The 12,775-nt window shown below is 39.5% G+C and overlaps 1 protein-coding gene across 2 annotated transcripts; it reads right to left on the reverse strand.

Annotated features, from left to right (window-relative positions):
* Window positions 1-4,093: 4,093 nt before the first annotated feature.
* Window positions 4,094-11,199, reverse strand: scml4 (Scm polycomb group protein like 4). 2 transcript variants are annotated; one of them, XM_026319385.1, is made up of 6 exons: window positions 11,063-11,199; window positions 9,804-10,006; window positions 9,086-9,215; window positions 6,860-7,069; window positions 6,017-6,162; window positions 4,094-5,561 (listed from the first exon to the last, which is right to left on the reverse strand). In XM_026319385.1, the coding sequence occupies exons 2-6, from the start codon at window positions 9,999-10,001 to the stop codon at window positions 5,436-5,438; spliced, it is 810 nt and encodes a 269-aa protein (XP_026175170.1). In that variant the 5' UTR covers window positions 10,002-10,006; window positions 11,063-11,199; the 3' UTR covers window positions 4,094-5,435. The 2 variants fall into 2 exon arrangements, with proteins under 2 accessions (XP_026175170.1, XP_026175169.1); XM_026319384.1 differs by having other exon boundaries at window positions 6,860-7,072.
* Window positions 11,200-12,775: the final 1,576 nt, after the last annotated feature.

Below are 12,775 nucleotides of genomic sequence, written 5' to 3' on the forward strand. Positions count from 1 at the left end.
GTATTGTGATTTGGCGCTATACAAATAAAATTGAATTGAATTGAATTAATGACACCAAAAGTATTCAAATAGGCCTTGTGGTTGCAGAGATATACTCATTTCATTATGGGTCTGCAATTTTCGAGCAGAGTTCTAAAAAATAGGCTTATGGCCCAAATGAACTGTTCATCAGGCAGCAGAGCACACTTCGGTTTCTAACCAATTACCTGCCATATCTATCTCTGCTGTATACACTATATGCATGCGATAGTGCATATGTTAGCATGCCAAAACACTGTTATAAGTAGAATAGCCTATATATTCATGTGAGTGGCATAGAGTAAATTTTAAAAAGAAAGGAAAAGGATAAAAGACAGCTTAGTGAGAATTTAAAAAGTGTGAAAGAGCATGTTGACAAATGGTTGGGGAAAGAAGTGTGATGGAGGAGAGGTGTGCAGCTGTTTGTGCTTTGATTGTATTCTAGGAGGGTGTTGTCTCTCAGTATCTAATGTTGTGGCTAAATTGTGATGAATAGCTTGCTGGAGTGTGCTGTTTGTGTGTGCGTACGGTTAGACAATGACTGTCTACTCACTGTTTATTTTGTAAGAAGCTGCTTGTGATTGTGTGCAACAGTAGTTATGGTGCGTATAGCTGAGAAGTGTTTTCAAAGGGGATGTGACTAGAAAGAGGAGATAATGTGCAAGCGAGGCAAAAAAAAAGAAAGAGTATGAAAGAGTTCACATTGACTGCTATGATTGATCTGATTTTCCTAATTGGCACGTAGATCTCAAAGCCTATGTCCTTTGCTACATTGACTGTGCTCAGTGAGTGTCATGTTTAATAAGCTTCCTGATTGGGTTTCTGGCTGTGTGATTGTGCCCTCTGGCTATTGGGTGACTGCAAAACAGGGGGAGGAGAGGAGAGCAGAAGACAGGAGGGTAGTGGAAAGGAGACTAGAAGAAAAACGAGAGGAAAAAAGAAGACTAGATTTAGTTAGTATGTTAAACATACTAACCATGTTAGGACATGTATAACATTGACCATGTTTATCATCTCAGAATGGCAATTTTGGCACGCTGATATATGTCGATTAGCACTGAATACAAAGTGCAGCCGAGACTGAAGTATGTGAAGATAAGTGAAATGTTTTCTATATCCGAAAGAGTTACCTTTTTTTTTTTTTTGTATATATAGAGTACCATGTCTCAATAGGTCTGCCAAGGAAATATATGATTTCTGTTGATTTGGAGCCCTGATGGCCGATATATACATGTTTTGCACTCCAGTCGGTACACTATTGAGACATTCTAGTTGTAGAAAGAGGTGACGATTTTATGTTTATCTGTCATTTTCATTCCATCTCTCCTGCTTTCTCATCAAGCCCCTGATGAAGTGATAGAGTTAATGGAACTTTTTAAGGTCTTGTGGAAAGCTTGTTGAGAAGTAGTAATAGGCTTGCTAGACTGGTGATGGTAAAAAATTAAGATCTGCACACCATCTAATTTCAGAGCCAGACTGAATTGCTGTAGGCAAAAACTTTTCTGTGCTTTATGTAATGAAGTGCACTAGCACCACCTACAGACAAGTTGTGTATTTGTGCAACTTTAAGCCAATAAAAATCATGAGAATAAACAACCACAGTATAACTATCTACACAGAACCATGCACATCTGAACTGCATATATTAAACTATTAAGTGTGAATGTTCAACCTTTGCATTGAACAGTAGTTTGATAAAGGGACCAACAAGAGCATTGCAGCCATGTGATGGACTAGTGACCTGTCCAGAGTGTAACCCTGCCATTCACCCAGAGTGCTGGGATAGGCTCCAGCAGATCCCCGTCACCCTAAGTAGGAATAAGTGGGTATAGATAATGGATGGATGAAGAGCATGTCAGTCTTCATTAACAATTACAACTGAAAGCTCCTAATAAAATCTAGTAAGTGGACTTTGAATTAACATTATTTTGACATATAGCATTTATTAGGGTGATAATGCATCAGGGATTACACGGCTTTCTAATATATACCACATTCTCTCTCTGATAATTTCTCTAGACACGACTTGTTTTGGATACTGTGGTTTGAGATTTCATTTTAAACCATAACAGAAATGACCTTGGTGCCTGACAGAGCCCACCTTTCAAATTGTGATTCCTATGTTTATCCAGTAGATGGCAGACTCATTTAAAGCAAAATCTGTCAAGTTTGAAATTCATTATAAGGCCTTATTACTATTAAACTTAAATCAGCAGCCAGTCAGATTCTGGTTCACATCCAGCTCTAATTAAGACTAAGTCAATCTTCATTGTTTGTAAATGTTCTCGGGCCGAGCCTCACATTCCCTGTTACATAACAAGAGTGTGCATGGGTGTGTAAAGTGAATCCCTTTTAATTGTCACAAACACAACATTCATACTCTACCGGTTTGGGAGCAGAAATACTAGGCACTGACCTGTTTGAAGTTAGGCAAATGAACTGACAGTATTACAGGTTCTCAACATGAGCAATGGTAATGGCTGCCTGTAACGATAAGGTGAAATACTAGCTTTCCAATCAATGCAAACAGAAGAGCAAGAGAACACAACCATTTATTTAACGAAACATAAAACAGAAACTTAGACATGGTGAAACAAAAGCCAGATCCCCAAAATTCTTCCATATTAGTCTCTGCAGGCAGAAACAAAAGCGGCTGTGTGATGTAATGCACATATTTTGCAGAGCCTGGTAAATGTTAAGTTCAGTCTTGACTTATAAGATGGTACAGGTAGGGTAGGATGGAGATATGGAGGTCATCTAGAAATCCTTGTTTTCATGAAAACACGGTTAAACACATCCAGGAGCTTTCCCAAGATCAGTGTTCATCCCCTCAGGAGAGCCCCACATCTGTGGAGCACAGGGAAATACAGTGATCAGACACTATTCACTGAACACAGCAGTGCATTAAGTTCTACTGACTAATAAACAGCTATCACTGACAACCTGCAACACAAATACACCAGTGTTTGGATCAACAAAGCTTATAGACAAGTACTTTGGACAAGTGTCCAGTTGAGGACGTACTAACCAGTATGTAACAGGTTAAGCTATACACATATGAATTCAGCTAGACACGACTTACAGCCATTTCTTGGTGCAGCAAGACAAATTCCACGTTAAGTAACGTTAAGTAAACCTTACCAAGACAAGTCCAGCTTCTTCTGTGTTTCTGCCAGTTTATCCTGAAGCCGTTTCTTCCTCCAGTCCAGAAACTTCCTCCTCATCCTGTTGGCCTGCCACCCCGTCAGGAAACCGAAGGCAAAAGAAACAACGACAGCCACTTGTAGCGTCCTCTCCGAGATGTCTGCCATGTTCACCTCTGTCTCAGACAAACGTGTGACAGCCACGCCACAAGCCTGAATGTTTACACAGGAAGAGAACGGTCGTACTCACGCGATAGTACAGAAACGTTAATCTCGCGGGCTTCAAAATAAACGTCTGGGAACATTTTCTAGGTTTGTAGTTGGGTGTTCCGTTTTTACTTACTACTACTACTACTACTACTACTACTAATAATAATAATAATAATAATAATAATAATAATAATAGAACACACAAACTCTAATACAATTCATTTAAAAAGTTTATTTTATCTGGCAAAGTGCGATTTGTAAAAAAAAAAAGCATTGAAGTAAAAAGTAAGGAAGGTCAAAAGTCACCAGGATGATAGAATTGCAGAAATTTGTAATTTGGGGATACAGCTGTTGTGCAACACAACCCCTGTGTGTTCATGCACCGAAAATCACTGAAATGAAGTTATTACATTGAAAAAGCTAAACCAGAAAATAAAATACAGCTGATAGCTCAAAGGGCTGAAAGATAATTCATACATAAACATACATGCTGTACTTCACACACATCTTGATTGCGGCACACCGACACAAAATATTAGAGTAACAGATACTGTACAGTAAATTCCAAAAGGTATTGTGTTTAACCACACATTATACAAATTTGTCATATGCTGCATGAGATTGATCATTAATGCATCGTTGCTGTTTGTACAGTTTTATATGACAAAACTGTATTTAGTGGTTGCAAAACTCTTATTATTTAATGCTCAAGACATTTTGACTTAATATGTGATACTTTTTACTGCTTCATCATTTTGAAGAACAAAACATAACACACAGGAATGGATATTCAAAACAACTGAAAAGATATTGCTAGAATGTAAGCTAGCCTTAATGAAGTGTATGAGAAGAGTGATTACATTGTCAAGTGTTGTCGCTGTAGTGGCAGTGACTGTTTCAGTGAGCACCAAGTTGCATGATTTTTTTTCAAAAAGTTGCTTTCAGTGACGCCACTTTGTAACCTTCTGAAACACTGAACTCAACCAGTAAGCTTTGCATTCTCCTAGACAGGTTGCACAGCAACCTCAAACTGTAACATGTTATAGAATTTATGCAAATATGATGAAAACACAGCGTCTCCTCTCCTTCCTGTGAGGTTAATAAAGATCATGTCATCATCCACTCCTATGCTTAGTGAAACTGTTGTGTTATAGTTTCCTCACTCAGCACTGAACTGTGGTTAGTGGTAAAAGGTTCCAATTACTTGTTTCGTGTTTTTAGGGGTGAGCTACATCACTTGTTTCTAATGCAGTTTTACATGTTTCAATATCAAGATAAAACTAAAATTTCACATACTGTTTACAATAATTCTGCTTAAGATGCGAACCGTATTGTGTCGGTTTACTCAAGATCCGAGAATCTCTGGCATAGAAAATGTCGACTTTGCAAAGTGATTCATCTTTCAGAGACTGTGTCCCAAAATGACACAATAGCAAAATTTAGTTTTTGGTTTTTGGGTACATTTTTGGGTCAGGCTGAGTAAAATAGTAGTTTGCACTAGCTGTTGATCACAGCAGCTTAGTGAAGTGTTTGAGCATTACCTAGATAAACATGGTCAGTACAGCAGAAAACTGATTATCTTAAAAGACAGCAGCAGTAAGAGTTTTTTAGGTTTGAATATGATATTGAGGTAAAGCACCATAGAAGTTTGTAGAAATCCCTGTGTTTGTAGGTCTTTAGAGGTGTTGAGAGGTGTTGTCTATGATCTGCACAATTTCATGATGTCAAAAGTAAGACGCAGTTATTACAGGTCACATTTCAATATATAGTAGCTGCCATCTGTGTGGAGTGAAAAGTATTTACAATCTAAAGCCATTAGAGTACCTGGGAAACAAAGATGAAAGCGAAATAATAGTTTCAGCTTTAAATAGTCTTAATATGTACAGCCAGCATATTGAATTTGTCAATAAAATGTGGTGCAGATGCAGTAAAAGCTGTTGAGTATGCAATCTGGATCCAGAGGCAGTCGTGATCTGTTGCTGATGGTGGGAGAAAGTTTGACTGAATCAGCACTGGTTTGGTTTTACGGAAATGTGATCGGGGTTTGGGCTTCTCTGCAGCAAATCACAACCGGTTCTGTTTGAGCCTGTCGATGTGGTAACAGAGTTTGAGTGCAGGTCCCAGCTTCAGTCCCAGATACTTCATCATCATCTCACTTTTCAGCAGGAGCAGAGCATCTCCATCTATTTCCTGAAACACATCACAGAATCTATAATATTCTGTTTTCATCTGTGTGTGCAGCTAATGCCATGTAAAAAATACACTCTTTACAACAACCCCTTTACCTTTATGTATATGCGTAAATAAAGCTGCGACAATCCTTTCTGTCCTTCACACAGACTGTTTCAAAGCCTTGTGGTGATGTTAGAAAAATCCTGGTCATTTCAAATATTATGTCACAAGCTTGCCTGAGGACCAGAGGCAGTACAGTGGCTCATAGAAAGTTGAAAGACTTGTAATATACTGTTGCTTGAGGCCAGACCTCATTACATTTGAAAAGTGCTATAATAATACTCATCTAACACCTCATCTAACACACCGCCTAACACCTAATGCATGCTGTGATACAAGCTCTTTTGCAATAAATTCAGTGTTTAGTGTGGGACAACTGTTTTGACCTACAATATGAAGTACTCTGGACTCACATGTTTCCTGAAGGCATCAGCATGGGGTCCCAGGGCTTGGGGGTCAGCATCTTTGATGAACCACACCACCTCCTCGACACCCCAGCTGGATGGGTCCTTACCAGCAGGACGCTTGCACTCTCCAGAGTCTGGTATTGCACTATAACCTTTGTAGCAGAGGGGGACAAGCAAATGCTTTGACATAATAGGAATCCAAGTACATAATACATAATACAATGCAGTCTTATGACGTTACCTGCCAAGACTGTAGTTCCACAGGAGAGATTTGCAACTTAAAGTAATAGACTGACATTTTGCTTTTCTGCCAAGCATTAGATAAGAAGATCAATATCACCATGATGAAGGAACTGCATGTGACTACCAACAGCTCTAAAACACACTAATTAACACATTATAGCTTGTTTGTTTTAACTTGTACAAAAAGTGCAGAAACAACGGTTTGTGGTTTTACAGGATGTTAATTATGGGACCACTTTTTGCCTGGGTGTAGTGACTTCCTGAAGTCTTTTCATCTACATGAGGTTGCCGGGCAACCAGCAGAGTCTCCAGTCGCAGAGTCTTTACAAAGGACATTACAAAGATTATATTGTCCAGTGTTGAGTGACACTGTCAAAGAGGTTTTTTTCCTCATGTTTATTTGAGGGTATAGTTTGCACCGGTGTTGAACTGGACTGCTTTATATTGCTATGATGAAAATGATATGAATCACTAATTTCAGTAAATGTCAGTTATCAGGCCTTCACAGGTAGAACTAGAGGTTAGAAGGAAACATCAGCAAATGCATTTGGCGCATTTGTGTTCTTGGTGAATGAGCATCTTACTGTAACTATGAATTAACCTTACCATTTCTGTTTCCATCCTGAAAGCTTCCTGGGCTCGATGCTTGTCTGCACGTGCCCACTGGAGTAGAGCAGCTGCTGCCACGGTAACTATAAGAGTGCTTTGATGGGTACTGCGATGCCATGACATTGAAGGCAGAGTCGCTGGGATCTACAGCATAGCGTTTGGAGTCGATCGCTGGGTCACATAAGAAGTCATCAGGCATTGGCGTCTCTGCTGGAGGGGAGATGACAGGTAGTAAATTGTCTTATGTAACACTTTACACTACATGTCCATACACTCATACACCAATGGAACAGCCACACCAGCAGCTTGAGGTTCAATGTCTTGCCCAAGGACACTTCAACATGTGGGGTAAAGAAGCCAAGGATCAACCCTCGAACCCTTGGTTTGTATTTGTCCTTGTGGTTTGAAGCACCACTCAGCACAGATACATTCTCAAAACCTCCATATGGAAGTTAGGTGTAAAACTAGGAGGAAGTATCATTTAACACTAAAGTAACAGCTTTGTGCAAGAAACACCTGTTTAAATCAAAAATATTTTACTTTACTTTCAGACCAATAAAATGCTTGCAAATTTAGGTACTTTATAAAACAGTAGTTATATTTTAATGTTCTTTGGCGGTTTAATAATATATAATAAATAAGGCTGTGTTAAAGCCCCCTTAAGCTTGTACAAATATGGATGTGAAAATGTTATGTAGTAGTCAGTAATTCCTCTGAATCTGCTCCGTTTGTGCCAACCGTTTTTCAGCATGTCAATAATGCAGATGCCCCCTAGTTGTGCCAGAGCTGGATAGTTATGGTGTTACCGGATGACAGATTTATAAGAAGGAAATACTGCATTGCAATGATTCAGAATTATGTCTAAATTGTGCTAACAAAAAGGTCAAACAGAATTTTTTGTGTCCTGAAAAATCAATTATGTGATAAGATCTGTGCATGTAATTTTGCAGGCTTATGTACTAATGCACAGACAGTGCAGAAATTACATATTACAATATCATAAAATGTGCAATATGTATTTAATATTTTAATATATATGTTACAGATTTGTTTATTGTCCATTTTAAAACACTATATCCTTAAACCATTTAACAGTTTAGTTCTGTTAATGCAAAAATCTCAAATATTCTTAAACCAACAATGCAAATACTATAAATGATTATAAAATCAAATATTGCTTTTGATAAACGACAGTAAAAACAAAACATGATGTAGCCAAATCATTTATATTTAAAAGGGAATGTAACCTGCTTAGACACAGTGTCTCAAAAATATCCCTAAAATAGAGGTAATATTTTTGAAAGGCTTCTCCATTTCACCAGAAACAATTTACATATCTATCTGGGTGGCACCCCAGGGAACACACTGGTTTGTGTGTGTGTGTGTGTGCGTGTGTGTGTGTGTGTGTGTACTTTGTTTCTGTTTGTCTACTGTCTGACATCAAACAATTTTCATGATTTGCAAGAACAATGAGCAAACCGCTGGTCCTTGACACACAAGGTTCCCATTCCCACTTCAAATCCATTAAAGGCCATCTTTAAATATTTGCCCACACAGAGCAGGACAGAGCAGGAGGGAAAAATTAAAGCAAGACAGAACGAATTGGTGTATGAGGTACATTTTCCTTTGTAAAGAAATTAAAAATGTCTGTTCTTTCTCCAGGGCCAGAGCAGGACAGAAAAGGTTGACAAAGCTGAAGGGGGATGAGAATGAAGATATGTTTGGGTTATGCTTGAACGTACACATTAAAGCCATAGACACTGGGCTCCCTTTGACTCCCTATACATACATGCAAAACACTGTATCGTTTCACACCTAAAAAGACATCCCCTCACGGAGAACAAGCCATCTGTGTATTTACAGAACAAAGAAGAAACACACCACAATGACACTTGTAAAGACAGATTTTAACGCTGAATTAACATCACAGTCAGAGCAGGTAGCAGTGTAGCAGAGGGATGAAAAAGATAAGGATCAATAACAGAAGAGAAGGAAGGGAGGACACATCATAACACAAAGTCACAGCAAGTCGAGCTGATTGTAAAATAAGTATAAAAAAAAGCAGAACTTGTACCGAGGCTTAAAAAAAACATTAGATTTTCTACCTTGATTCAGCCCCTTGCTACACTAACATTATTTCCCTTTGTACATAAATGAGTATTTTATTCAACAGAAAAACCTATAAAGGTTAATGTGGCTGTGTGTGTCTTTGTGTAGTATTACCTGTTAGGACCTGCGGTGTGGCGGAGTGTGGGACGATAGCAGCGTCCTGTGGGATGGATCCCATCTCAGGTTCTGGTGTGCTGCTGGGAGGAGAGTTAGCCAGCGGGGACATCACCATCCTCGGCTTCAGCTACACATATTTGTACACACAAAAAACAACAGTGTTTACATTTTTAAAACATCTAATTAAAAAAATGAAATATAAATGGCCCAATATGGGTGTGTATTCTGTATATTCTCATTATATTCCCATTAACAATGTTCTCAGATCAATCAAAATACTTAGATCCATAACATGAGTATGACAAAAACTGTAAAGTTTGGCCAAAGAGTTGCACCATACTACAGTAGCGTTGAAGTTAATGGAAATTTGGTCATTAGTTCTTTCTTCAACTTAAGCATCAGAAAGAAACTGGATCTCCGGATCTTTTAATGGCATTAAAAGAAATGATAGAGTTTAAATCACCCATGTCACATGCATCTAATGTAACACATTGTTTCTATTTTTTATTACATTTTATGCTATTTTTATGCCTATGTGATTGGGTGTTGCATCCTGTCATTACACAGGTAACCTACACTAAACTTGTCTTTTGTAGACACAGAAGAATGCAGCTGATTTCAGGATGTAGTCTGTGTAGGCGCTGTTTAATTTTCATGACAAAGAAATGCTCATTTCAAGGTTAATATAAAAAAAACAAAACAATCAGTGACTGACCTTAAAGCCAGGTTTTCTGCCTCTCTTCTTCGGGACCTTGAGGGGTGACAGCGGCTCTACATAGTGACTCTGAAACTCCAGCTTACGGATGGGAGGACGCCCTCTCTTTCTGCCAGGTACTTTACCCTGGGGCCCCATTATGAACTGGGGGCCAAGTGTGGGAGTCTGCATCTCTGTGTCGGCAGACAGGGTACTCATCAGACCTGTCAGAGACAAAAAGATTATTAAACTGAAAGTAACAGGAAGTGGCAGCTTTAAACTACATGCATCACTGCCTTGGCTCCAAACTAGAGCGGAAATTTAGATGCACATGTGAGACTACCCCCTCTACATGCACTCACTCACACACACACAATCAGAAACTAAAAGAAATAGTAGAAGCAAAGCCACATAAAGCTTTGTACTACACCACACCCCTCCCCCCCCTCCAGCTGCAAAGATCACAATAAATATCATTACTGCACAGAGAATCAGAGACAAAGCCACTCACACACACACACTCTCCCTCTCTCTCTTTGTTACACACACTCACACACACATGCACAGAGGAAGTGAAAGCAAAGCACATATATCCACAACACCCCCACAATCAATCAATCAAGTGCACATTCATACGCAATCTCACACACACACGTACAACTATCTATGTGAGGACGCTTATTGAAATAATTTACTCCCTAACCCAAACCCTAACCCTAGGGCTGACTTTAACCCTGAAGCCAAGTCTTTTGAAGGGATGTGAGAAAGTGAGGGCAAAATGTCCTCACTCCTATGGTCCTCACAACGTATGGTACACACTTGCACAGCATTGGTTTCAAGTGTTGGTCTTGTGAGCATTTATACACATAGCTCTGACGTTCACAATACGCGCCTCTTTCAGACGACCTGTGTCCCTTATTTCATTCATGCAGCACAATACCTGACGTGGCCTTTAAATCTGAAGTTATGCTTTTATAGAAGGTGCTGGTGTACTACTGTCATCAACAGTCACAGCATACCTGTTATTTCTGTTGGCTAAGAAGCATACACACCAGGCTTTAAGTCAATACATACAGACTGGTAATTATTAAAGAATAAAATCATCTTCCTATGATGACAAATAATATGTCAGTGGAAGAGGAGGAACAGGAACAGAGATAGACAGAACACGTGAATATGCATAATTTCTTCCATCCTCTTTCTCTTTCTCTTTCTCAGACCAAATCACATAGAAAAAGCTTCACAATGAGCATAAATTTATCATTCTGAGCATTGCCTACCATGCACACAGCCTCCTGGTAATCACTGTATGTGTGATGCTTCACTCCGGCAGTAGGTTTCTGGATATTCCCCTGATGGATCTCCAGGAGTCTGCCTCTACTGTTCTCTGCTGCTACACACTGTCAAGACACCGACAACTCTGTGTGCCTCCCTCTTCTCTACCCCCCCCCCCCCCCCCCCCTCAATCCTCAGAAACCACCTCAGAAACAACCCTTCCTCCCCATCTTTTCTCCCCTAACCCCCTTCTTCTGTGTCCCCTTTCAGTCGTCATAGCAACACGCCTTTAACATCCCGCGGCAGCCGGCAGACGTGCTGAGCCCAAAGCAATGTCTGTGTGTCTGTGTGTGGCTGCGCGGGGCTGTAATGTAATTACAGTTGCCGCAGCTCAGGGTTTTTCTTGTCTGTCTTCAAAAAAAAAAAAAAAAAAAGCTTAAAGCGGGTGACAAGGGATTCAAGCTGTGCAATGTTTCACACTACAAGATTTAGGGTTACAAACTGTAATCTGTACTCAAATTATTTCTGAAATTTTTTTTTTTTGCACAAAAATCATCTTCTCTCAACATAAAACAGAACTGCAGTCTAAACATATGAAATCTTTTAATTAATCTTAAATGTTTGAACTTTTCTTACACTGGCTCATAGCGAGAGGGATCAATTTTTTTTTTTTTTTTTTTTGCAAACATCAAAAGGTTCAAGCAGAATCCCTTCAGGATTACTCTGCTGCTTTTGTTTGTGATAAAAGATCATATTGCTGTCAAAGCTCACAGCCTCCCTTTTATTTATAGACTTTCTCTGCCTTTGTGTCAGCTCATGTATGAAGCTTTTGATTTATCTATAATGAAAAAACATTACACATGGAAAGCAAAAAGGCCAGCCAAAGGCAAGGTTGTGTGTGCTTTCCCCTCTGAGATGCAGGTAGAAAAAGAAAAAGCAGGCTCCAGAGTGCTTATTTGCTCTTAAAGGCTACAAGTGTAGAGTACAACTCTGGCTTTACCACCTCACCAGCGCATATTGATTAGTTGTTCTCAGGATGCTATGCCCATTCCCATTCAGTGCTGCATTTGTGAGTTTGAACACTCAGTCAAATTCAGTTTAACCTTTCAAAGGGAGGATCAAACGCCGGTGTGCCCTCCCTCACACGCACGTGAAGAGATTTGTCAGGAGTCGGCTGTAAAGCAGTCTCTCACAACCTGAATGTGACAAGACCGACAAACTCTAATGTTTCATTACGTCAAGTCCATACATGATAATAAAAACAGGACAATAAACACCAAGGTCAGGACAATAACGATATGATACTGGATACTGAGCACTGGCACACGTTTATGCTCTTAATCGGGACTGACTGTGATAGAAGGGGACCTGTGTGTGTGTGTAAAGGAAGTGACCCATAAATCATAAAAGTAATTACACAGTGAGATTAATCCTGATGTCCCTCCTCAATCAGTCCTGTCCCATTACAGCGCATCACATTACAAACAGGGGAAGATTGAGAGAAAACAGATAATCACCTTTTACTTACCAAAAATTGGATACGAGGGAGGGAAAGCGGTTAACAGGAGACAACACCATTATTTTACAGGCAAGGGGAAAGCTTTGCACCACTGCACCGCACCCTAACACTATCCAATTGGGACTGCATCCTAATTTGTTTATGGCTAATTAAGCAATTAAGCGATCAGTGAACCCCTATGCCCAATTTGATTTTTCGA

Source organism: Mastacembelus armatus, chromosome 24 (assembly GCF_900324485.2).
Source record: "Mastacembelus armatus chromosome 24, fMasArm1.2, whole genome shotgun sequence".
Taxonomy (NCBI): domain Eukaryota; kingdom Metazoa; phylum Chordata; class Actinopteri; order Synbranchiformes; family Mastacembelidae; genus Mastacembelus; species Mastacembelus armatus.

Bases quoted from the DNA above. Each gene is read 5' to 3' on its own strand.
- scml4 (XM_026319384.1), bottom strand. From the start codon at position 10,001: ATGAGTACCCTGTCTGCCGACACAGAGATGCAGACTCCCACACTTGGC. The intron at 7,073-9,085 runs GTAATACTACAC...TCTCCCCTCCAG, and splicing joins CACACCGCAGGTCCTAACAG to CAGAGACGCCAATGCCTGAT. The intron at 5,562-6,016 runs GTGAGTCCAGAG...GATGTGTTTCAG, and splicing joins CTGATGCCTTCAGGAAACAT to GAAATAGATGGAGATGCTCT.